The sequence below is a fragment of the Gracilinanus agilis genome, chromosome 4 (assembly GCF_016433145.1).
Source record: "Gracilinanus agilis isolate LMUSP501 chromosome 4, AgileGrace, whole genome shotgun sequence".
In the NCBI taxonomy this organism is placed as follows: Eukaryota; Metazoa; Chordata; class Mammalia; order Didelphimorphia; family Didelphidae; genus Gracilinanus; species Gracilinanus agilis.
In genome coordinates this window covers 587,992-612,938 of record NC_058133.1, presented here as the reverse complement: position 1 = coordinate 612,938, position 24,947 = coordinate 587,992, and the positions used below count along the sequence as shown (strand labels likewise).

The 24,947-nt window shown below is 59.0% G+C and overlaps 1 protein-coding gene across 3 annotated transcripts; it reads left to right on the top strand.

Annotated features, from left to right (window-relative positions):
- Positions 1-6,673: 6,673 nt before the first annotated feature.
- On the top strand, positions 6,674-24,727 carry NEXN (nexilin F-actin binding protein). 3 transcript variants are annotated; one of them, XM_044673857.1, is made up of 13 exons: positions 6,674-6,756; positions 8,642-8,833; positions 9,041-9,122; positions 9,197-9,345; positions 12,640-12,681; positions 13,815-14,012; positions 14,088-14,264; positions 16,499-16,693; positions 17,257-17,454; positions 21,764-21,985; positions 23,003-23,188; positions 23,457-23,817; positions 23,894-24,727. In XM_044673857.1, the coding sequence occupies exons 1-13, from the start codon at positions 6,730-6,732 to the stop codon at positions 23,905-23,907; spliced, it is 2,043 nt and encodes a 680-aa protein (XP_044529792.1). In that variant the 5' UTR covers positions 6,674-6,729; the 3' UTR covers positions 23,908-24,727. The 3 variants fall into 3 exon arrangements, with proteins under 3 accessions (XP_044529792.1, XP_044529793.1, XP_044529795.1); XM_044673858.1 differs by lacking the exon at positions 12,640-12,681; XM_044673860.1 differs by lacking the exon at positions 8,642-8,833 and having other exon boundaries at positions 6,730-6,756.
- Positions 24,728-24,947: the final 220 nt, after the last annotated feature.

The following is a 24,947-nucleotide window of genomic DNA, read 5'->3' as shown; positions in this document are numbered from 1 at the left end:
CCCCCGCCGCGGCAGGGGGGGAGGGGTGGGGGAGGGGCGGGCCCGCCGCAGCCCCCCCGCAGCCCCCTCACTCCGGCCTCCGGGCCTCCCCTTGGGCCAAGCTGCCCTTTCCCAGAGGGCCTCCCCGCGTGCCTGGAGCCGCCCAGCCCCGGCCTCCATGGGAGGGAGGGAGGGAGGGAGGGAGCTCCGGCCCCTTCGAGTGAAGCAGGGCCTCCGGCAAAGGCTTTCCAGGGGGCTCCGGGGCCTGCGAGGTCTCCCTTTGAAGCCCACCAGGCAGGCCGGCTTTGTAGGGATGAAGAGAGCCGGAGCACCCCTGGGTGCCGGCCTCGTGTCCCCCCACCCCGGAGGGCGAAGGGCGAGAGCTCTAAGCACCCTGCAGGTGGCGGCCCTGGGGGGAGGCTGGGGGGGGCGGATCAGCGGTCAGATAAGGGGACAGCCGGGACCTCCGAGCAGAGGCAGCCGCCCGTCCCGGAGTTGGCCGAGCTCTCAGGAGTTCTTGGGGCGTTCAGGAGCGCTGTGGGGGGTAGGAGGAGGCGTCCCCTCCTGGGAGAGGCTGGACCCCAGAGGGCCACCCCGCAGCGGGTGCCCAGTGAAGGGCCGACCGTCGCCTGGGGCCATGAATCTGCCCCTGCTTCCTCGCGGGCCCATAAGTCTGACGGGCCGGGAAGGTGCTGGCGTTGGTTCTGCGCAGCCCATGGCAGGTCCTTTGGTCTCGGCCGGCCAAGCCCGCTGCTGGCTCGCCTGGCGGGAAGGTTCCAGATTCCACAAATATTCGAGGGAATGAGTCGCGGTTTGTTCCCAGCCCGAGCCAGCCTTCTCCAGGGAGTCCTGGGCTGCCCTGGCCGCCATGACTATCGCCCCGGGGGGGGGGGCCGTGGGGGGCTTTCGATGGCCTGGACATGGAGGGCCACCCGGGTTCTAGGCTGGGCGCGGGAGGCCGGGCCGCCACTTTTGCCAGGAGAAATGATACACCCACAGATGGGTGGGACTCCTTTGGTTTGGGCTGCCGGCCGGGCCTTCCTGGCCATCGGGAGGGTTCCACGAGCTTTTCTGGGTGCTGGAGCCCTTCGGCCCGCCGCGAGAGATGCCAAGGGAAGCCGGGGCTGTGAGCTATCCAAAGGGGGACCCCAAAGGCCTGGGCTTTGGCAGCGACCCAGTCCAGAGGCGTCCCAAGGCAGGTGCCCCAGGGCGGATCTCGGACAGCCGTGTGAGAGGAGGCGCAGGGCCCTTTCTGGGGGTGTCTCTGGCCCCCGTGGGGGGAAGCTGTGACCCAAGTGCGTTAGCGGTGAAGTCGGGGCGAGGGCCGGAGGCGGGCCGGAGTGTCTGCACAGGGGAAGGGGGTTCGCCGGAAGGAAGAAAATGGTCGTGGCGACCCTTGGGGAGCCCGGCCGGAGGAGGGGAGAGGAAAGTGGCCTCTGTTGGAACTTGCTGCTGGGGGGGGGGGAGCCCAGCTTGGGACGAGGACGGAGGCCGGCCACGGGGCCGGCGGCGTCTGCAGGGAATTCCTCTCCCGTTTTTGACTCTTCCTCCGGCCACCATTTTGGATCCGGCCCTTCTGCCGTTCGGACGGGCCAGCTGGGCCTCCTTCTGGCCTTCTGCTCGGGCCCCGCCAGCGCGGAGACCCCTGAGGGGTCTGCAGAGCCTCTTCAGAGCTCTCTCGAGAAGCTGCGGGTGGGAGAGACGACGGGACCCCCTTTTCCTTCTCTTCCGGGAGGCAGAGGACAGCGAAGGGCCCCCCGAGGCACGCAGAAGCCCAGGAAAGGGCGCCTCTCGTGGGCTCTGCAGAGCCCCTTTGGCGAGGGGGGACGAACTCTCTGGGTCGAAGGTCCCCTCGCTAGGCCCGGCCCGACAGGCCCACGACGGCAGGTTCTAACGGGCTGGGCGGGTCGTGGGCCCCGAGGCGGTGTTGGGGGTCCCAGCAGGGGCCATGCAGAATGGCCTCCGGAGGCGCTCCTGGGGACGAGGCCCGCCCCGGAAGGACGTGCGGCTTCCGCTCTGCGGCTGGCCACGCGAAGGGACGTGTCCTCGGGCACCCGCCGGAGCCACGAACCAGAGCCACGAACTGGAGCGCCTGAAAGCGGCCCACAGGGGGGCCCGCAGGAGGCGGCAGAAGAGGGCCGTCGGCGTTGGGGGGCGCGTGGAGCGGCGAGCGAGCGGGCCTTCGAAGCTCACTCGGGGCTGGGCTCGGTAGTGACAGAATCGGGCCTGACGGGCCCACTCTGGGGCACGGGATCAAAGACGGGGAGAAGGGCCGGCGGTGCCGGCGCCTCGGAACCAGACCAAGCAGTGCGTGTGCCCCGGGGACTTGAGACCCCACTGGGGAAGGCATTTGTGCGTCTGGAAGGAACCTCCGAGGGACAGAGAAGACCGAGGCCCAGCCAGAAGTGACTTGTCCAGGGTCACTTGGAGAGTGAGCAGGCAAGACGGGTCCTGAGTTCGAGTCCCCTGACGCATTCCCACCAGGCCGTGCAGTTCCGACCTGGGAGGTCGTTCGGAGGTCACAGGAAGGTCGCTCTCGTCCCCGACACGTAAGGAGCGCCGGCCTGGGCCTGGCACCGTGCCAGGGGCTAGCGGAGCCCCCGCGGCCCCTCTGCCCGAGCCCGTCTTTCCGCCGCCACCCCAGCAGAACACGGAGCCGGCTGGGCACGGGGTGCCGCCTTCCGAGCCAGAGGCCCCCTTCCCCGGGAGCAGCGCCTCCTCACTCTGCAGCCCCGAGTCGTCGTCGTCCCCCCAGCGGCCCGCAGGGCTGGGCCGAGACACGGAAGCCCTGGAAGGGCTCCTGACCGCAGGGCGCTGGAAAGGGAGGCCCAGAGCCAGGCCCGGGCGGAACAATCCAAGATGGCGCGCTGGGATCCCCGCCGGGCGCGGGATGGCGCAGGCTCAGCATCCCCCGGAGGGTGTCGGGACGCCCCGGGCCAGGCTCGGGCCGGTGACCCTGTTCACGCGCCGGGCCCTGGCTGAGGGTCCGAGGGGGAGAGGAGGGGCCAGTGGCGCCGGCTTGTGCGTTTTCAGGGCCCCTTTTCTGGGCTTCTCTGCTCCCCCGTTTGATCTAGAAGTAGGAGGGAGCTCAGGCCGTCCCCTGCGGTAGAGGAGGGAACGGAGGCCAGGAGCCGTGAATCAGCGTGCCTGGGGTCACGAAGGTGCCAAGAGGCAGGGTCAGGATCCGAACCCAGAGCCTCCGGGGCCGAGACCGGCATCCTCTCCTTGTCTCGGCTGGCTTTGCCCACAGGAGGGCCCGAGCAGGGACCAGGAGAAGGGAGCAGCCTTTGCACCCTAAAACTGTAGGGGGGGAAAGGAACAGGCCTTTATGAAGCACCCCTTGGTGCTGGGCTCTCTGCTGATACCTCTCATTTGGTCCTCAATAATCCTGGGCTACGAATGCCGCTGCCGTATCTACGAGGAGAAGCCGAGGGCGCGAGTTTATCTCGGGGGACCCCCCCCCCCGGATCGCCCAGGCTGCCTGGCCAAGACGCCTCACGGCAACACCCCGGGGTCCTTCTGGCAGGGCGGTCTGCGGAGAGGCCGGAAGAAGGAGAAGGACTTTGCGGGTGTAAAGAGGCCCCCCCGGGGGGAGGGGAGAGCTCGGGAAGAAAACGCTCCCAGGACGGAGGAAGGAGCGGCCGGGGTGGGAGGCAGTCCCTGGCCGCCATCTTCCCTGCGCTCCTTTGCGAGGGTTCTGCCGTGGTGGCGGCACGTGCGAATCCGGATCGCGCGGAAGCACCGGCTAGCCTGTCTCGGGAAAGGGGGCCGCGGGAAAAGCCATCGGAAAAAGGACGCGGCCTTCACCCCCAGGCCTGCCCGCTGCTCTGTGGGGCCTTCGGACAGCCAGGAAACGCGCCGAAACCCAAAGGGGGTCTGAAGAGACGACCGAAGCACAGCAGGTTCGGGGGAGGGAAATGTAAATTGGTGTCAAGAGACGGATCGCAGAAGAACGTGGAGGACTTGGCTAGAGAGGGCTGGGCCTGGGGGACACCCACATCGATGGGGGCAGTACTGGTCAGTGGCCGGAGGAGAGGAGTCCACTGCCCTCCGCTCTGGCCAGATCAGAGCTGGCGAGCCAGGACTCAGCCCGGGGAGCCACGTTTTGGGGAGGACTTTGGTTGGCGATTGGGAGCGTGTCCGGAGAAGACCCTCTGACCCTCTCATTCATCCAGAGGAATTGGGGTGCTAACCTGCAGACAGAACCCAGAATGGGGTAAAACGAAGACCCTTCTTGGTGGAGGCCTGGCCGGTTCTCTGGCCGACGTGCCGAGTTCGAGCGGGGGTTGGGCCACACAGTCTCTGAGGGTCCTTCCAACTCTGAGATCTGAGGGTCCCATGATTGGGGGTTACCTTAAGGGCTCTCCTATGGGAGAGGGGCTCCACTTTTACCACCTTTTCCCCAAGGGAAACCTTGACATAAGTTAATGTCAGGAAAAATATTCCACTCGTTTGCTGTTGTTGCTGAGTTGTTTCAGTCACGCCTGACTCTTTCTGACCCCACTGGGGATTTTCTGAAGCGGTTGGCTGTTTCCTTCTCCAGCTCACTTTACGGATAAGGAAAATGAGGCAAAAAGAGTCAAGTGACTTGCCCAGGGTCACCCAGCTAGGAAGCGTCTGAGGCCAGATTGGAACTCAAGTCTTCCCAGCTTGTTACATATAAAATGGGCGGATGGAGATCGAGGGAGAGAGTGGGGTAGACTGGATGCTACCACTGCTAATTGGGTGACAGCAGTGAGAGCTCAGATATGTGGCCAGAGCAAGAGATCTGAGTCTCGCCACCCGGCTAGACGTCGTGCCACCTCCCTGCTGTATAACAGTGTCCAGGCCAGTAGATGGCGTCCCTTCCGATCCCGCCTGGGGTCATAATGATGGCTATTGGGCTCGGTTAGCCTTGGACACGTCGGTCTGCCCGCGTGGCTCCCTCCCCAGAGAAGGGAGGAAACAGCCCCTCCAGGAAGGTGCTTGAAGAGCTTTCTCTGTACTTCTAGCAAGGAAGGAGTATTAGGAAACGGGACGAGGAATTGGGAAACCCTAAACTAACGTCGCTGATAGGAACCGTCAGAGCCGCAGGCGGGCGAGTGATTCGGGCTTGTTCGGCTCCTCTGCCTCAGCCTGGCCACAGCCAAACCGGAGCAAGCGGGCTGCTGGATGATGCCTCGCAGCTTCTTCTTGCCAGCTGTTGTGCCTTTACAGCCTTCAGATACCACCCTTTGGCCACCCTCTTCTCCTGCCCACTTCCTGGAGCCCTCCCGGGCCCGGGATACCTACATACTGTTATACTCAATCTCTGGGAGCTGGAAGTCCATTCAGTGATGGACAGATAAGTCAGCTGGAGAGAATGTTCCCAGGGAGGCCTGCGAGAGGCGGTCGAGAACCCTGAGGGAGGTTCTGGGTCTTTGACCGGTCCTGAGGCTGGAGATCGGGGTGGATCCTGGTCTTGGAGTGAGAGAGTGCAAACACCACTCTGCAAGCTCTTCCTGTCCTTCATACACCGTCATCCACCTGTACCTGACCACCACCTCGGCGTCTGCCGCCCCAGATATTAGGAGTTTCACCATCTTAGCTATCCGGGCTTCCAGGGCCCGGGAGGGATCCGGGACGTGGGCAGGAGGCGAAGGAGAGGGAGGACGAAGGGTGGAGATAGCTCAACTGTTGGGCTGAAGATCTCCAGAAGAAGCTGAAGATTCCCAGCAGTTTGCCTGCCCTGGTTTAGTCCTGGCCAGGCTGGACCAGAGGGAAGCTACGCTGATTCTTCACTGCCAGCAGCGAGAGTCTCATTGGCAGCCATTTAAGTAGGGCCTCCCAATACCCCAACCCTTTACCCTCACCCTCCGCACCCCATATATCTACAGGAAGTTCAAGTACCTCCTGAATCCGCTTCAAAGCTTGGCTTGGGAAGGCAGCCCCGGGCGCAGCAGTCAGAGTATCGTCGTTATCCCAGCTGAAGAGCCCAATTAATATATCAATTAAGCCCAGGGGGGTCCCGAAGGGACGAACACTTTGGCCGGCAGGATCCTGCCTGGGCAGCCGTTATAGAGGAGAGCTGCGAGGTGCCAGCCGGGCCTCTCTGCCCGCCGCTTCTCCTCCCTTCAGAGAGTGAATGTCAGAGTGCCTGAGGGTGGTCTGAATTCCTGAATATCGAGGGGGCGGCACAGTAAGAGGATGATGGTCTGGGCACAGGGTGGCAATGCTAACCAGGTACAAGACAGGAGTTCTTGCAAGGCCGAACCCAGCAAGTCTCTGATCCCAATAGACCAGGGTCCCCAGATCTCGGGTCCGAGGGAAAGGAAAGGCACCGAAAGCCGCCAGGGCTGCCGGGGATTTAGACCCTCCTGGCCAACCGCTTTCTCCCCTGTCCTCACGGCCTCTGGGAACGTTCTGAGGTCCAACGGCCGTCACCTGTCAATCGACGGCGAGACTCTCTGCTCCCGGAGTTCCAGTATAACAAGCCCCAGGCCCAGTGCTCTATCCACTGACCACCTGACTGCCCATCATTAGAACAGGCTTCCAAGGGAGTGAGTTCCCCATCACTGGAGGTCTGACCATGTTGGGGAAGTCATCGAGGGGCCTTTTTCTCAGGGCCAGGTTGGACTACGAGATCGAGGTCACTATGTGTGGGGTGAATAGGCTGGCCGCTGGGTGACGGGTGCCCCCGGTTGCCTTCTATCCTCACGAAAACCCATATTTTTGTAGGTGCCAAGTCCCGTCCAGGCTCTGTAACCGTCGCCAGCACCAACTCGAGCCACCATGAATGACGTTTCCCAGAAAGCCGAGGTAAGTGCCAAGTGTGGGTGCCAGCATGGTCGGGCGTGGGAGCGGACCGTGCCGGGGCTCCCCGGGGGCACGCGCCCACCCGCTGGAAGAGACCCGTTTCACCAGGCTGCAAAGGCTGCTTGGACGGACCCACCCGGTGGTGAGCTTGGCGAGGGTTGGAGGGCCCTCCGGAGACGTTGGCCCACAGGGAGGATGGGCCGAGACCGGCGCCTGGGGAAGAGCCTTCAGGGGATGATCGTTTCTCGGGCAGCCCCAGCGTGGATGGGACGGTCAGCCGTTCGGAGGGTGCCGGGAAGGCAGGGGAGGCCCAGAAAGCGTTAGGCGTGATTTATCCGGTTCCCCGGCGTCCCTCCGGCTCCATGTGGAATCACGCCGGGACCGCATGAGACCTGTTGGCAGCTCTGGAGTCCGGATGGAACCAGGCTGCCCATTGGGCCGGATCTTCTGGAGGAAGAGACTTGGGTTTTGCTCCAGAGCATACAGGCAGCTGTGGTGGAAGTGGGCCCTGAGCAGGGCCGCCGGGAAGTCGGAAAGGGAAGGGATGCGGGGCCTGCCCAGTCACTGAATGAAGCCTCATGAGAAGAATTCCAAAAGCAGCTGCCACCGCTGGAAGTCATACGAGGCTGGAAATGCAAGTGGAGAAATAAAATCCTTCCAAAGATCACTGCCTACGTGGAGAGAACGTGGGGACGCCGCCCAGGGTGGACAGAGGCTCTTAACTAACTCGGACCCTGGACCCTCCGGCCATCTGGAAAGCCTCCAGGCTCGTCAGAAACCCTTCCCTTTCCCTTAGAATCCATACTGTGTTGGTTCTAAGGCAGAAGAGCAGGAAGGGCTAAGCAGTGAGGGTGAAGTGACTTGCCCAGGGTCTCACAGCCAGGACTCATCTCTGGGCCACCTTGCTGCCTCCTAGAATAATGTTTTTTAAAGGCAGACCAAAAGCAAAGGATGCAGGATTACAAAGGAAATTCATGTTGCTGCTCAGAATATTAGAAGACAACACCCCGTTCCTGAACTCCCTGAACTCTGCCCATGGATCAGAGGTCCGGGGTCCCCTGGCTCTAAAGCCCTGCCCTGGAGGGGTTCACTGTAGACTGTGAGCTGAAGTGCTAAGGTGGGCTCGGCCCCTCGAGCCGCTCGCTTCCCATGGCTCCATATAAACCCTGGGAAAGAACCCATCTTCTTCCCGAGGGGCTGAAGACAATTTGCTCTCCTGGCTTTAGAATGGAGAAACCATTCCCTTTCCATTCATCTGTTTCTCTTCTTGGGAAAAGCTTTGAGTGGTTCCGTTCTAGAAGAGGGTTCTACCTTTTGTCCAGGGGAGCTCCTTTACTGTCACAGCCCGGCTTCCTCTCCTGGTACCCAGCTGAGGAGCCCAGGTGGGGGCTGACAGGGAGGAGCATTGCGGTGCCCAGGGGCGGGAGGGGGTGCAGAAAGAGCCCTCTGTCTGGTCACGTAGACCATCGCAACCGGCCAGACCCCGATAGATAGCCATATTCACGTTCCCAATGACTGCTCTCACCTTCGTAGCAGTGGGTGGCCCAGGAAGCCCACTGGAATTGGGCTCACCACCCTTGAGGGAGCAGCACCCAGTGACTGCTAGACACGTGCCATTAATGCTGCCCGGCAGGCAGCGTTTATGTAAAGTCCAGGAAGCCTTGCCCAGGGGCTTTTTGGTGGGCTTGGGTGTGTAGCGTCCAGTGCTGGCTCGCCTTTCTCCGGGACACCATTTCCTCTGCAGCCTGGCTCCTTCCTGCTGCCCACTCTGGGCAAGGCCCAGATTTGCCCTTTGCTATTTCCTTCCACTCCATCTGCTCTAATTTCTCTGAGTTTCTTTCCTTGTCTTTTTTTTAACTTTTCTTTTCTTTCTCTTCATCTGCCCAAGATTCTGCTTTCTTCATCTAAGCCTGTCCCCAAAACCTACGTGCCCAGACTTGGCCAGGGTGACGTCAAGGACAAATTTGAGGCCATGCAGAAAGCGAGGGAAGAGAGAAATCAAAGGAGGTCTAGAGACGAGAAGCAAAGAAGAAAAGAGCAATTTCTTAGAGAGAGAGAATGGAACAGGAGGAAGCAGGAGGTCATTGGCTTTGCTTTTCCTTTCTTTTTCCTTTTAATTCGACACCCAGGATTGCTGGCACCGCTAACCATTCCGCTGCCTGAAGGGCGTGCCTAGACCTAGTGTAGTGTTTCTGCATCGCGGCTGTGACTGGGAGATGTGTTCAAGTGGTGCACTTGGGGGGCGATGCCCCTCCTCTGGCTCAATGGCATTGCTTTACCCGTCTAGATGAAAGACATGCTCGCTTCCGACGACGACGACGACGAGGAGGCCACGAAGGCAGAGAAGGCTTACGTGCCCAAGCTAACAGGTACCGGATCCCTGGGGCGCCGGGGAATGGAAGGCCGAAGCCGGGCCCTTTGCTTCATTCTCCTCTATTCCTAGGAACTGTGAAGGGCAAATTTGCGGAAATGGAGAAACAGAGGCAGGAGGAGCAAAGGAAAAGGACGGAGGAGGAGCGGAAGCGCAGGATTGAACAAGACCTCTTAGAAAAGAGAAAAATCCAGCGCGAGCTGGCGAAGCGCGCTGCACAGGTCTGTGTGCGCAGTCCCAGAGTGGGGGGAAGCGCTGGAGGGGGCGGAGCAGGGCTGGAGAGGGCGGGGCTAACCTGCTGAGGGGCAGCCTAGGGGCTTAGCGTGGGGACCGCCCTCTTGGCTTTGGGCTGGGCGGGGCTCCGGGAGCCACTCCTCTGCCAGAGGGTCTCTGTGTTGGGGGGGGGGGGAGGGAGGCTTGAATACAGGTGCAGGTGCCCCAAGGAGTGAAGCCGGAAGTCCCGCCCATCCTCTTGATCACGTGGAGGTCCTCTCCGCCCCGCTCCAGGGAAGCGCCCAGCCAGGGGATAGCTTTGAAATGGCCCGCTTGCCTTTGCTGCAGGAGGGCTGTGCAGGGGCTGCTGGTCTCCTCCAGCGAAGCCTCCTTTGCGGTTCTTTCTGGGTACGGAGCCAGGCCAGCCCCTTCTCTCCCCCACAAATCCCTGCCCAAATAGGCCCCTTCCGAGACTGGGCCAAAGAGCTGGCGAGTCTCCATTTGGAGCGGAACGACCGAGGCGAGGCCGGGAGGAGGGAGCCTCTCTCAGGCCAGCGATGCTTTCCGGTACTGGCCGGCAGAGCGCGGCGGGGTGGCTTCATCCTTCTTTTCCTCACATTGTCCTTCCTGGGAGCCGTAGCCGGGTTAGCCGCCTCAGGACCCCCACGGCCTCCGTCTCTATCTTCTGCTGTTCTGTCAGGACATGCTGAGCTCCCACCACCTCCATGAAGCCTTCCTGGATTTCCTCTGGCTGGAAATGCTTGCTTGCTTCTCTCCTCCCTGTGTTTTAGCCTTCTCAGATTGGCACCCAGGAAGCCCTCAAGGTGTTTTTTCATTCATTCGCTCATTAAATTCCGGGCACAGATACGTAGAGTCAGCTAGACTAGAGTAGCCAGATTTGGTGCAGACTCCAAAGCCCTCTAGGCTGTCTCCGGAGAAGCCCACTCCATCCCTGGTGGGAGGCAGCCACGAAGAGCTGGTCTTGAGAGGGGGGCGTCAAGAAAAACACTCGGGGGATCAGGGCCGCTTTCTGAGGGGCCTTCCCGGCCCTGTTGGGAAGGTTTGCTGGACTTGGCATGGGGCACGTGGGCCGGAGCTTCAAGACCTGTGCCTCGAGGTCCTGCGGCATGTTATTATTAAAAATGAGGAAGGCAGATATAAGGGAGATTAGTATTTTAATAAGATAAAAATCATTAGTCCACCCGCCTGTAAGAAACCTATTCAAACCTCACCTCAGCCATTTTACCTTCCGTGTCTTCGGAGACCCTCCTGACTCCAGGAGTCTTATCCCCTCTCTTACATCATCACACTTCCTGTCTGCCATGAGGAATCATGGGAAATGTAGTTTCCAGGTCCACAGAAGTTTGTGAAACACTATATTGAGGTTCAATCCTTCCAAATAAACCCCAGGTGATTTTAACTAACACAGGCAAAGCCTCTCCTACCCTGGGTTCTGCCTCCATCCGTGGGGAGAATGTCATTCCGGAGCTCTCCATCACGGAAAGTCCTTCGTCCGCCCCACATGGCGACCAAGTGGGGGCTGTTTCTTCTGTCAGCGTGTCGGCTCCTCCTCGGTCACCCACGTGGGCTGGAAGGCGTGCGGGCCGTCTCTGAGCTCGGCGAGGCCTTGAACCAGAGCTTTGGTTCTTCCGCCAGCCCGCTGGCTTCCCTTCTGCTCCCAGGGCTGGTAACGGGCAGAAACCCCTCAGATGCCCCAGGAAGGCCTCCAGAGATGCCGCTTTCCTGTTTAGCCCGGAGACGAGACCTTTTGGGCCCTCCAGGGCTCACTTGCTCACCTCTTTTCCTCTTGCTTTGAGCCTGGTCTGCAGGAGTGGAAGAGACTTTCAAGCACTTATTAAGCACCGCCTGTATGATGCAGTGTGCCTTGGCGGCACCCTGAGGGAAGAGCCGAAGAGCCGGCCCTCTGCAGAGGAAAGGGAGGATGCACAGCATTGCTCAGGGAGGGGAGGGGCTCTCCCTGCCTTGGGTTCTTGTCCTCACCTTCACCTGCTCCCTCTCACAGTAGCTCGACTCCTGACCCGAAGGCTGCCTGTCACGCCGCTCCCAAGGACGGCCTCCTCGGCAATGTCTGCGTTCGGGGCTCAAAAACTCGCTGGCTGTCCACAGAGGGCGCTGCCTGCCTCTCCCTCTTCTTTGGGCCAGATGGGGCAGTCAGGAGCCGCAGGAAGAGCACATTCCGGCCCATGATTCTAGGCTGCCCTGGTGAAGGGTCCTCCCGGAACAACTAGAACGTGGATGAGGGAGACCAGATGGCCAATTTGGCTACCAGAAGACACAAAGAGGAGCCACGAGTGGACGCGGGAGGGGCGCCAGAGTCTGAGTCAAAGGAGATGCTTCCTAAGAACATGCCATCCCAAAGTGGCTCCTCCCTGGTGGTCTGGAAGCCCATCTGCCGGGGGGGGGGGTGTCAGGGGACTCCCTAGTGCGGTGGGGGCTGTGCCAGCCGGCCTTCTGATTGGGAGGCTCCACCGTCCGCTGATAGAGTCTAGCTAAAGGCTTCGTGAATGACTTCGAGGAATCTCTGATGAGGTCCGAGGTGGAGGACGACCGCTCCATCTGCTGTCCAAGGAGCAGAGAGTATCCCAGCGATTCCTTTATGGAATACTAGCCCCGGAGCCCTCCTTCCCTCCGAAGCCTCCCTGCCTCTTCCTTGTTCTCCTGGGATCACGCCGGGGACCGACGGCGAGTCGTCGAAGCCGTTCTTGTCTTTTTCTTCACCTCAAATCGAGGCTTGGCTTCACTCCCTGCGTCTCCTGCGGGATCATCTAGCCATTCCCGGGCCGAATTGGTTCTCCCTAATATATCTCTATGTAGAGAGAGAGTCGGGTGCACGTGAGAGGGGCCCAATGTGAACGAGCCCCCACCAAGGGCAGCTCTGCTGCCGCCGCCACGGAGTTGGCCGCACCTTCCGGGCACTGAAATTCTCTGAAGACAGCCTCCTCCTTTCTCCCCGAGGGGCAGCCGGTACGGGGGTGGGGGGTCCCCGTCTCGGTCTGAGCTCACAGAACTCTTCCTGGCCGCTTTGAGGCACCCCCCCCCCCCCCGCAGAATTTCCTGACTCGGGCTAATGATGCTAACATCCGAGTGGAGAGCGTTGACTCGAGCCGCGACAAGCAGGGGCTCGTCGGCCTCTGGTTGGGCAGCCGCGACGCTCTGCCCAAAATGTCGCCTTTGAAAGCCTTTCCCGCAAGTCTTTGCTTTGATCCTCGTTCCCTTGTCTTGTTTGAAAGTGGGAGGCGAAGCCCCACCCAATGTAATGCTCTGACATTCTCATTCAATAGATTGAGGACAGAAACAATACGGGGCCTGAGTCAGCAGCAGAGGTAAACCCCCATTTCTTTAATGAAACATCCACCCAAAATGATCGCATTCACGCGTTCTCCCTTTTTTTAGGGAAAGAAAACTAGGGAGGGTTCGGGCACTTTGGTTGGAACGTAGCTTATAAGGACTGAGCAGAATCTTGCCAAATTAGAACATGTTTTTTGCATTTGTGAATTTGTCACCAAAAAGTATGTTGATGGAGAAGTGTGTGTGTGTGTGTGTGTGTGTGTGTGTGTGTGTGAGTGAGTGCACTTACATGTGTCAACTTTCATGGCTCCATCTAAAGTGCCACACTTGGCGGCAACCCTAAACCCACTGCCTGAGACTCTGCTCTGAAATAGGCCTCCCAAAGGCAGTATTTTGCAGGTGAGCCTTGACTTGCTCCCAACATTTCAGCTGAATTTGAAGGGGCTCTTCTAAAGCCCCCCTCCCCCCCCCCGGAGCTCCCCCATTGTCTGCATTGTCAGCCGGCCCTGTGTGTTTGCATCTCACATAGTGGAAGTTTACCGACTTGCCTGGATTCTGGAACGTTCCCTTTCCGTGGGATCCAGAACAATTTGATGGTGCTGCCAAGGTTGTCTAAGAACAGATGAGAAGCTTTACTTGAAGGGCTGCCAGGCGCCCCTTCCGCTCTAAAGAATTCAGGGGCAAAAATAGATGGCACGGAGGGAACTCATTTAGAGGACTTGAAAGGAAAACCATTCTCGAATCTCTCTGTCAGCAGCAACAGGGCATACTTGGAAGGGAGGACATATGTTCATAGTAAGCCTGGGAATAGGCTGTCTCTTCCCAGGAAAAAGAACTGCTTGACAGCTCGTGCCTTGCGGATAGACCGCTCATTGGCGTTAGGAAAGGTCTGCTCAAGCTCTTCCGCTGGCTCGCCATCAAATTGATTCGGAGCACGTCCCCTCCCCCGCCCTGTGCATGAGCACCCGCTTGTCTTTCTGCGCTGGTTTGCAAGTGTGATGAGCACTCCGGGAGAGGGTGTCAAGCGGCGCAGACACCCCCCCACACACACAGAGCTTAGGGGCGCTCCTGCAGCGCCGTTAAACCCAGGGAGAAAAGCCTCCGTCACGAGGTGACCCCGGATTGGGGCGGGAGGGAGCTTCTAAAGAGCCCTGAATCTGCACGGCAGGAAGGAGACGCTTCGCTGCTGGTGACGGTGGTGCCTGGGAGGGCCCACAAGCCGTCGGGGAATGCGCAGCAGAGTTCTGAGGGTCGGGAGAGCGAGGGCGAGGAGGAGCCGCCCAGCAAGCCGGAGGGAGAGAAGAGAGGCCTCTACGAAGAGCCCCGGCGCGCCCTCAAGGAGGCCCGATGCCTTTCTCTGCTGATGGTGAGTAGCTGCGGCTTGGGGCGCTGGGCTGTGCCGCCCCCCGGCTCTCCCCACGCTCTCCTCCCTCTTCCCTAGGATGAGGAGGCCGAGGGCCCCGGCACCAAGGACTCCCCTTCGCCCGGGAGACTGAAGCTCACTTTTGAAGAAATGGAGCGAGAGAGACAAGAGAAGAGGAAGAGGCAGGCGGCCGAGGAGGCTCGGCAGCGCCTGGAGGAAGAGCAGCGAGCCTTCGAGGAGGCGCGGCAGCAAATGGTAAAGAACCGGCCTCAGGGCCTGCAAGGATGCGGGATGGCGGGGCCACCCTGACCAGCTGCTGCCTCGGAGAGGCTGCGAGGGGGGGGACCCGATCCTGGAACCTCCACGGCCCTGTTCTACACAGTCCGGGCTTGGAGCTGGGCTCCCCACTTAAAGCACCTCTGGGCGGTGTCGTCCTCTTGGAGGGAGGGAGCCAACACAGGCAGGCGGGCAGAAGCTTCTCTCCTTGTTCTCTCCTTGCCCACCGCCCGGGGCCTTCTGATAGTGCCTCCAGGAAGAAGCCCGGAAGCCTAGGAGAGGCGTGCCAGGGAACATGCCTGGGTGCTTGCAGGGAGGGCCTAAGGAGACTGGAACCCATGGGAAGGCAATAGGGAGCCACGGAGTTTATGGAGGGGGTGACATGGTCAGAGCCAGCCTGGGCACAATGGGGAGAGACTTGTGGCAGGCAGACGGCCCAGAATCTACCGCAGGGGTCCAGGGGTAAAGCGATGAGGACCCACCCATCCCAGGATGAGGGCAATGCCAGGGAAGAGAAGGGGACCGCGGGAACGGTTCCATTCCAGCCGATGGGGATGATGGAGATGGGAGCGAGAGGCCCTGAGGGTTTGGGGAGGCCACCCAGATGCACGGGGGAATGAGACGAAGTTAGGGAGAGGAAGAGCTTGTGGGAGAAGATCCCAGCTGGCAGGTGCCTGCTGGACAGCCATCCAAGATGGAGGAAAGACGCTTGGAGATGTGAGCCTGGACATGGGCCGAGAGGTTCGGGCTGGACAGGCAGGTTTGAGAATCCTCGTGGGAGAGATGTTAATGGACTCCATGGGAGCCAGGGAGGTTTTCCGGTGAAATAGCAGAAACAAAGGACAGGACTTGGGAGAGAGCCTTCGAGAACACCCCAAATTCGTGGGTGCCACCTGCATGGAGATCCAGCAAAAGAAGGAGGGCCAGATAGGCAGGAGGAGGGAGGAGGGTCATGCCAGCCCAGAGAGAGGACAGTCTCATCACACGGGTGTCAAAGGTGAGATGTTGAGAAGGGTGAGGGCGGAGAAGAACAGTTTGTCAGATCTTTGAGAAAGGAAAGATTTTAAGACCAAGCAAGAGGTAGAAAGAATTACAAAATATACAATAAGTGATTTTGTTTACATTAAATTAAAAAGCTTTTGTACAAACAAAAACAATGCAACCCAAATCAGAAGGGAAACAACAAATTGGGAAAAAATCTTTATAACAAAAACTCTGACAGGGGTCTAATTCCTCAAATATACAAGAAGTTAAATCAATTGTATAAAAAATCAAGCCATTCCCCAACTGATAAATGGGCGAGAGACATGAATAGGCAGTTTTCAGATAAAGAAATCCAAAGTATCAATAAGCACACGAGAAAGTGAGGCACCACCTCACACCTAGCAGATTGGCTGCAAAGGAAAGTAATGAGTGTTGGAGGGGACGTGGCCAAATTGGGACGTTACTGCATTGCTGGGGCGAGCGCATTCTTGGGGTACCATCTTCCCTGGCCTCAGAGCATCTCCTCGGGATGGGGTGGCTAACTTGGTTTCTCAGAGTTTTCTTACTCCTTTTTTTCTGTGTCTCAGCCAGGGGGCCGGCTCTGGGGCTCCTCTTCTCCCCGCCGCCCCCTCGTATTTCTAACCCTCTCCGACATCTGCGGGCCGAGGAGCTGCTGAGGAGAGTGTCCGTTTGCAGCTCAGGAGGAGCCCCAAACCCTTTCCGGTCCATTCAGGAGGCGCGCCTTGGCTGTGCCCCCTCCCTCTCCCAAGCAGGCCTTTCAGCTCGTCCTGAGGACAGGGCTGCCCAGAGAGCCTTGGGCCGAGTCAGAGGGCTGCTTCTGGAGGCTGCCAGGCCTGGCGGCGGGCAGGAGGGAGAGAAGGAAGCTTTCAGAGAGACCTTTGGGGAAGCCGTTCTCGGACCTTAGAGCCAGCCTGGGCTGCTCGCCTCCTATACCCAGACCTAGCCTGGCCGCCCTCTCTGGGGCCCAGTTCCCCCAGGCCGTTCTCCGGGACCCCATTGCAAGGCAGTCGCCAGGCTTCCACCTTCCTGAGGCCCGGGTCAGGAACCTGAGGCGCGTCTCCACTCGGCCCCCTTCTTGGCTAGGAAGCCGAGTCTGGCAAAGGCCATTAGTTAGGCAGGCTCGAGGGTCGAGTGGACGCGTCGGAGCCTTTCCGAGCCGCCTTTCTCGTCTTCTGGGGATTCCCATCCCGTTCTGTTGCCCTGCACAGGCCGACGAAGAAGACGAGGACGGAGCCGGAGCGGAAGCCTCTCCGCGAGAGTCTCTTCGGCCCGGGAAGCTGAGGCTCAGCTTTGAAGACCTCGAGAGGCAGAGAAGAGAAGAGGAGAAGAGGAGAGCCGAAGAAGAAGCCAGGAGGCGCAGAGAAGAGGAGAAGAGAGCCTTCGCCGAGGCGAGGAGGAGCATGGTGAGCGTGCCCGCAGGGGCCCCTCAGCTCAGCCGAAGGGTGTCAAGGCCCCAGGGGCTACCTTTGGGCCCAGGGGAGCTTCGGGGGAGGTAGAGGTGGCCCTTTGGCTTGGAAGGGGGGTCTGCAAAATTAGCAAAGGGCTGTGGATCGAGGAAAAAGATGAGCTTGGATGAAAGCGAAAGCATGGCAGCTCCAGCCTCGGGGCCTTTGGCTGGAGGACTGCAGGGCACTGGGAGGACCGTGCGCGGGGTGGCTCGCTCTCTGCCCACCCCTCTTGGGCAGCCCCCCGGGTGGTCCTGCCTCCCCTCAGCGAGAAAGGAAGAGGCAGAGCCGGAGCCGGAGCTGCTCCGAGCGAGCAGGCGGCTCCAGAGTTGGCTTTGCCACTTTCCAGACCGGCCCAGGAAGAGGGCAGAGGACGGGCAGCACTGGGGACTCGAGCCTTGGAATGTTCAGCATCCCTCAGAGGGAGGCGGGGGAGGAAGCAAAGGCCGGGCCGGCGCGGGGCTCCCGGCTCGCTCTCGGTCGGGGCACCAGCAGAGCTCCCCTTTGGCCCTCCTCCACAGGCGCTGGACGGCGGTTCTCCAGAGCTCTACGCAGCGGGCTCGCCGGACTCGCTCACCCCAGGGAAGCTCGAAATTAATTTTGAGGAATTGTTGAAACAGAAGATGGCAGAAGAGAAGAGGCGGACGGAGGAGGAGCGGAAGCACAAGCTCGAGATGGAGAAGCAGGAATTCCAGCAGCTGCGGCTAGAGATGGGCCAGGTAAGCCTCGGCACGGAGGAGCCCCGGGGCGGGACCATCCCCAGGGCCAGCTCCAACAAGGAGGAGTCCCGGACCGTCCTTATTCCCGGGGGGCGCTCGGGGGGCCTGGAAGTACTCGTGCTGCGAGTCCAAGGGCTTCCCAGAGAGGGCGGGGAAAGCTGCTCCAAGGCGGAGCCGGAGCCCTCACGCGTGAAATTCTGAAGGCATTCGATGAAATCAGGTCTCCGGGTTCAACATGAACTACATGCTCGGGGCCTGCAGCCGGGCAGGGCTGGGTCATGTTAGAGATGGCGCCGGGCAGCCATCGGACACCCAAAGAGGCGCGACGAAACGATGTCACGCGTCTTTGCCAGGTCTTCGGTCCTCGTCATTGTACTGGGGGGTTCTGAGGCTCTGACTTCCCTCCGGAAGGCCGGGCTGAGCCTGGAGGGCTTGGCTGCGCCACGGGCCCCCCGAGCTGGCGTTTGGGCTCACTGAGGTGGCTTCGTCTTCGATGGCGTGTTAGACGAGTCTGTCCTGCCCGGCGCTGGCCGGGTGCGAGTCAGAGCGGGGATGAGGAGGGAGGAGCAGCCGCCACGGAGGGCGCACTTCACGGAGGGCTCCTGTCGCAGGCCAAGACCCTTCCGTGGGGCGCCCAGTTCTTGGGGTTCTGGCCTGGGACGCGCTGGCGGCCTGGTACGAGGAGCCGAGTCTCTGAAAAGCCTCCTCGTCCTGCTGCTGGCCCACCACCCAGCCAGCCAGCCAGCAGCGCCTCAGTTCCTCGGTATGAAGTCTGCAACCTCTCGGTCGGGGGTTCGGCTCCTTCCTGGCCAGATCCTCGAATCCAGGGCAGGCGGCGGCTCCGCACTCGGCAGACTTCATCACGCTTTGGTAGGATCGTCTGTATGTCAGACACACAAACCGGGGGGAAGCCCACAGTTTTGTCAGTCGGGACCAGAAAAAACCACCCCCAAACAGGCCTTGAAAAGCATCCAGCAAGACCCTGGAAGGTTTTTTCCTTAAAAAGGGGCCTGAGCTGCAAAGAGAGAGCGGCCCGGCCGACAGCCCCTCCGTCCTCCTTTCTCCTCCCAAGACCCTTCTGAAGGCAGCGGCCAGCCTCTAGCATCGGCCTTCCTCGTCCTGCCGAGCTTTCTTGTTCGGCGACCATCGAGGCCAAGCGTAGCATTGTGGGCACCATCCGCCCAAGGGGGCGCCGTGCCTTCCTGTTCTCCTAAGCCCTGCCTGCCCCGTTGACCCTCTCCCCGCTCCAGGAGACGGCACGGAGACCCAGATTCAAGCCGGAGCTCTTGGCCTCGGGCCGCTCCGCCCCCGCGTGTAGTTCTCTCCCAGTTACTTTTCCTTGTTTCCGTCAGTCACGGTCACACACCACGAGGGGTCCGGCCGCTCCCCAGCCGCTGGGCGCCCAGAACACGTGGGTCCTTTCCCTTTTCCTACCCACCTTTCTGACTTGCTGGGCTCCGCAATGGAGGGATCAGGGTGCAGCGCCCCCAGAGCGTGTGGACGTCCCCACTGACCTTTCAGACAGCTCGGCCTGGCCGGGTCAAAATGGATTCTCTTCATGGCTGCCTTCAGAATTTCCTTCTCGAGAGCCTCCATCCCTCTAGGGCTGGCTGACGCCCTTCTGCCGTCTCTCCTCCAGAGAGCAATGGAGGACCCTGAGCCAGGATCGGGAGGCCGCAGGGCCGGGGCTTGGCGCTGGAGGACTGTCCGGGGCGGCTCTCTAGCCACTTCGCCACACTTTGGCTGAAAGAGGGGGCCGAGATTCCTCCCCGACCTCCCCCAGCAGCCCCAAGCAGGAAATCGGCACTCGGACAAGGAGCAACTAGCAGGGGCTCGCCAGAGGGGACCTGCTCCAGCGCTCCCCCGTCCCTCCGCTAGCATGGGGAGCCCCCCCCCCCCCCGCCTCTCCTCCAGCTGCCTTACAGCCGTGCCAAACAGGCCTCTTCCTCAAAGACCTTCCACACCTGTTTGCCCGCGAAGGAAAGCAAGGCGGCTCCACGAGACTCTCTTTCATCCCTCAGACGGACGGACGGACAGACAGGCCCACCCGACTCCCACTCTCCTCCCTTTCTGGCCTGCCAGCCCCGTCCCCAACCTCCTGCTAAGTGTCTGTTACCATGAAAAGGCCTTTAGTCCAATCCCGAAGGAGAATCTGGCGGCGGCGCCCGGGGTCAGCCTCTCGCCGAGCTCCTGCGGCCCCCACTTCAGAGCAGCGTTGCCGATGCCCAGTCAGAGGAGCTGGCTCTGCTGGCCGGTCCGTCTGTCTGTCCGTCCCACGAGCCCCGGGCCAAGATCCCTTCGAGCTCCTTCTCTGGCAGAGCTCTAACAGCCGTGTCAGCCGGCCTCTTCCGCCCTTTGGGATCTAGTTGGGGGAAGCGGGGCGCTCTCGGCCTGCCCTCTCAGAGCAGCTCCCCATGTGGCAGGGCGGTGGGAGCTCACGTGTCCAGAGGCTGTCGGAGGCTTAAGAGTCACGTCAGATTTGGGGGGCACCGAGCGGGTCTGAGCTCCCACCATTCCTCCAGCTTTGGAAATGGCAAACGATCCCAAAAGGCGGGGGAGGCGTCAGCTTTTCTGCTCCGGCCATGAGGTTCAGCAGATGGCCAGAGAGCCGGGCTCCCCTTTTCTGGATTTCCTCCTCTGGGGATGCCGCCTTGCTGGGCAGTGACGGTATCTGGAGGCAGAGCTAGAGGACCGGGCACAGTCTCCAGGACGCCCGAGGGAGGGCCCTCTTGCTTTCTGAGCAGTGGGTGCGTCTCTTCCTCCTCTTCCCACGCTGGACGCTGCCCCCGTGCCGAGTCCCGTCTTCCCCCGGCCGCTGCCCTCTCCCTTCTGCTATATGCCAGTCTGGCGCCGGTGACGCCGAGGGAGAAGCAGCAGCCGGGCCTCCTCCCCGGGAGCCTCATTTGGCCGGGGTGAGGACATGCTACGCACGCGAGACGCTCCTAGGAACAGCGTTGGGGAGGTCAGGAAAGGCTGCCTGGAGGAGGTGGGATCCGACATTTTGTGGCAAGGGGGGAGCCGGAATGCCGTCTCTGGGGGACAGCTGGGTGCGGAAGGAGCGGAAGTAACATGGGCGTGCCTGGAACCCTTTCCGGCCTCTGGGAGCCCAGGCGTGCCTCTCACCTGCCTCCACACACTGCCAGAGGAGGTCAGTGAGGATGAGCTCAAGCCTTCCTTCCCGTCCGTCTTCTCCCCTTCCGCAAACGCTTCACTCGGGCTGCAGGGATTGCAGGAAGACAGAGGCAGGTTTTGGAGCAGGATGAGGCGCCTGCCGGGCCACTGTCCGGGCCACTGTCCGCAGGAACCGCATTGTATTGGAGACATCCTCTTCGTGCTTGACCGTTAAGAGGGCGTGTGGGAGGGGTGAGCTGGAGTCCATGGAAGTTGCCTAGTCCGGAGCAGACCCACTGGAGGGTGGAAGGAGCGCCGAGAGGCTCCCCGCCTTCTTCTGTGACTTACATCTGGGCGCCTCCGTTTCCATCCCCGGAACATGAGGCCCCGAAGTCCGGCTCCAGCTCTCCCCCTCCGTGTGGGTTGGTGGCTTCCATTCTGCCACCGGTGCTGTCCAGGCTCCCTCTCTGCACAGCACATCATTTTGGAGGAAAAAAATCAGCACGATGGCTCCATGCACCGGGCACCGCATGTGCACTCCCGGCCTCGGCGCAGTCCCACGTCGTCTCTTCACTCACTTTCAATGGCGGCCGCTTGTTCTCCATCCCCGTGTGACCTCTGCATGCTCCGGGCGTTCCCCTTGTTCGTCGCTTCTTCTAGCACAGGGATAGCCCGTCCCGCCTCATGTACCCCAGGCTGCTTGGCCATCCCCCGTCCGTGGGCTTCTCCAGGGTCTTTCCCATAACGGCACGAATGTTGGAGGAAAGCCCGGCTTTCAGATGTTCAGAGTTCGGGAGGTTTCCGATGCCGTGCATGTTTTTTCGGTGTCTTTGCATGTTTCTGTGGCAGGTTCATCCTCTTAACGAGTGCGTTTAAACACTAACAATTCATTTTAATTGGAGGAGTCGCCATCCGATGCGGTCATGGCTCGCATTTCTATACCTCCTGCTGCTTGGATCATCTTGGGGGTGGCGGGGAGGCTCCTGGGGAAACAGCCTCCGAACAAGAAACGAGAAGCAACAAATAAGCTAAAGCTCTGAGAAAAAGATGGGGATGGGCGGGAAAAGAATCCATTTTCACCCGATCGCCTGCTATCGGAGGGTTCGGCCTTGCCTAGGAATGGTGGGGCAAAACGAATTCTATTGCGGGAACGTGTCTGGCCCGTTGTTGACGTCTCATGAAATTCTCATTTTTTAAGGAGGAGGAGGAAGGCGAAAGCTTTGAGCTCAGCAGGGAGTATGAAGAATTAATCAAGCTAAAAAGGAGCGGCTCCATTCAAGCAAAAAACTTAAAAAGCAAGTTCGAAAGAATTGGCCAACTGTCCGAAAAGGAAATACAGAAGAAGATCGAGGAAGAGCGAGCAAGGAGGAGAGCCGTTGATCTGGAGATCAAGGAGAGAGAAGCGGAGCACTTCCATGAGGTAAGTTTTCAGACTGACCGTGCCGCCATCGGCTCCTGGATGAGAGGAAGGAGAGCACTTGGAGGACCCAAGAGTTAAAGCTCTTCTTGGTACTACAGTGCTGATTGCTAGCTGGACTATTGGACCTGATGTATTTGATGGCCAGGTGGCCCTGGGCAAGTCACTAAACCTGAGCCTCAGTTTCCTCAGTTGTAAAATGGAAGTAATCATACTCCCATTATAGGGTTGTTGGGGTGATCAGATGAGACAGCCGTGCTTGGCATATAGCAAGGGCTTTAGAGGCTCCCCTCATCGCACTCCTGTATTTTGAGTGATTGTCTGACAGCCCACAAATCCACAGCATGTGGCCTCCTCCAGGAAGCTAATATCATGGTTGTCATGTTCTTCCTTCGTAAAAAGAGGGAATTCCATTAAAGAAGCCCTTCCCACGCTCCAACTTCTAGGAGGCAAAGCCACAACGAAAGCCTGTCTTGGGAGGTCTGGAAAGCTGCTTTTTCCAAGCCTTACTAGCTCTCAAACCCTTTGCTTTTCACTTCCTTTCATCTTCAAAATAAGCAAAATCTCTCTAGAAAGTAGGTCATTCTTTTTTTATATTTTATATATATTTTTTAATTTTTTAACCCTTAACTTTTGTGTATTGGCTCCTTGGTGGAAGAGTGGTCAGGGTGGTGGGCCATGGGGGTCAAGTGACTCGCCCAGGGTCACATAGCTGGGAAGTGTCTGAGACCGGATTTGAACCCAGGACCTCCCATCTCTAGGCGTCTCTATCCACTGAGTTACCCAGCTGCCCCCTAGGTCGTCCTTTTTGAGGAGTGTGAAATTGTGTAGTTCAGCTTTTGATGTTTCTTCAGCAGGTTGGCCTAGAATGGAAGCTAAAGTCCTAGGGCAGAGGCAAATCGATTGTCTACTCTAAGTGCTGACCCTCATCTTCCCCACTTAGTCATGAAGACCTGCATCATTTCTAAAACTAATCCAGGCTTGTTCTTTGTTCTTTTTAAAAACTCTCCTAAATCCAAGGAAGATGATGTTGATGTGAAACCTGCCCAAAAATGTGAGGCCCCCTTCACTCACAAGGTGAACATGAAAGCCCGATTTGAACAAATGGCAAAGGCCAGAGAAGAGGAGGAGCAGAGAAGAATTGAACAACAGAAGTTACTGCGCATGCAGTTTGAGCAGAAGGAGATCGATGCTGCACTCCAGAAGGTTGGTCCCTCCCCCCCTCCCCCCACCACTTACCTGACTTTCTCCACCAGGAGGGCCTCCTTGGTTTCTCAGTCACCAACTAGAGTACCACAGGTAGTTTCTGGATGTCCACTAAGTGTGGTGCTAGGCTCATTTCTTTCTTGCTACAGTGGGGTGGGTTACTTATTTGGCTTTATGTAGTCACCGATTCTCACCTGAGGGCATGGTTTCTTAATCCTTACACTGAAGAAATAACGCTGTTCCCCCGCATCTCTTTATATGGCCACAGAAAAGAGAGGAGGAGGAGGAAGAGGAGGGAGGCACCACCAACGGCTCTGCACTGGAAGACGGAGAAGAGCAAGCTCGCTCCAGAGCACCGTGGTTCAAGAAGCCTCTAAAAAATACAACCGTTGTAGATGGCGAGCCAGTCCGATTCACTGTGAAAGTAACTGGAGACCCCAAGCCAGAAGTCACATGGTGGTTTGAAGGCGAGAGGTTAGAGGACGGGGAAGACTATCAATACATCGAGAGAGGAGAGACTTACTGCCTTTACCTGCCAGAAACCTTCCCCGAAGACCAAGGAGAGTACATGTGCCACGCAGCCAACGGCAGAGGTACCGCGGCCAGCACCTGCATCCTCACCATTGAAAGTAAGCGCTAACTCTGCCCCCTCCCCTTCCCTCTCCCCCTCCCAGATACCTCTAATGGTCTTCTGTTCTCTCGCAGCTGATGACTACTAGCTTTTCTCTTCTCTTTCTGGAGCCTTCCTTCTTCTCGACTTTCCTCCTTGCATCCATCCCTTTCTGTGGAGGGGCCACGTGCAGGACACCGGAAGCTGTGCCACCGGCAGGTCTAGCTATCATGTCTACGCTACACACTCTGCAGAATGTATTCTAGAGCTGGTTAAGGGCCTAATACGGGAACCTGAAAACTCACTAAAATGAGGGGTATGTAATGGGACAGTATGAGCGACTTCTCCTGGTCTGTCTTAATTTTCATGCAGGATGAGCTGATGTTACTCTCCTATCACCTATTCAAATAAAGGGGTAAAAAACCAACCCACGCTGAGGAAGGCCATTCAGAGCGTATATAAAAGCTGCTCTTCCTTCTAAAATGGCCCACTTGCCTAATGCTTTTAGTAAGAGGTTCAAATGGGAAGGTGAGCCTATTCTCGAGCAGTACTGACATCCTTCCTGAGGACCTTTAAGTCAACGTACAGCCCGAGTAGCAAGACATGAGTTAGTTAGACAAAGAAGTCAATTCCACAAAAGCTTCTGAAAATTTCATCGTAACCGTGAATAATAACTTCATACACCGAGGAGGCAGCACCTGGGAAAGCGAGTGAGCCGGAGGCGCCCCGGCACACGTGGAAATGACAAGGAAAGAAGGAGTTTCAGGGACATGCTTCAAACATCTCAAGTTAAAGCTGGAGGATAGATAGGGTTTGGGTCTTTCGGAATGAGCTTGTGAATTATTTAACTGGTTTCGTGTTTCAGCTTTCTGGAAGATGGAATTTTATTTTCCAATGTCAAAATAAAGTCAATTCTGTATTAAACCAAACTCTCTGGTCACTCAAGTATTACCTTGTTCCACTCCTAACTTTCTAGTGGCGGTTACTTCTTAAAGAGCTGCCCGAGGTCAAAGCCGTCCCTGCCCACTCCTCTAGTCTTCTTTTGTGGAGCCCCCTAGAATTCTGAGACCAATCAAACCTCCAATTGGGTTCAGGGAGAGGAACGGATGTCCAAAAGAAGAGGCCAAGCACTGCGGTAGCGTGTCCATT

What these genes read in the sequence shown, in the direction of transcription:
- NEXN (XM_044673857.1), top strand. Translation starts at nt 6,730, where the DNA reads ATGAATGACGTTTCCCAGAAAGCCGAG. An exon ending in CCGAGGCGAGGAGGAGCATG is followed by an intron (nt 16,694 to 17,256) that starts GTGAGCGTGCCC and finishes CCTCCTCCACAG; the next exon opens with GCGCTGGACGGCGGTTCTCC. An exon ending in TCGATGCTGCACTCCAGAAG is followed by an intron (nt 23,189 to 23,456) that starts GTTGGTCCCTCC and finishes ATATGGCCACAG; the next exon opens with AAAAGAGAGGAGGAGGAGGA.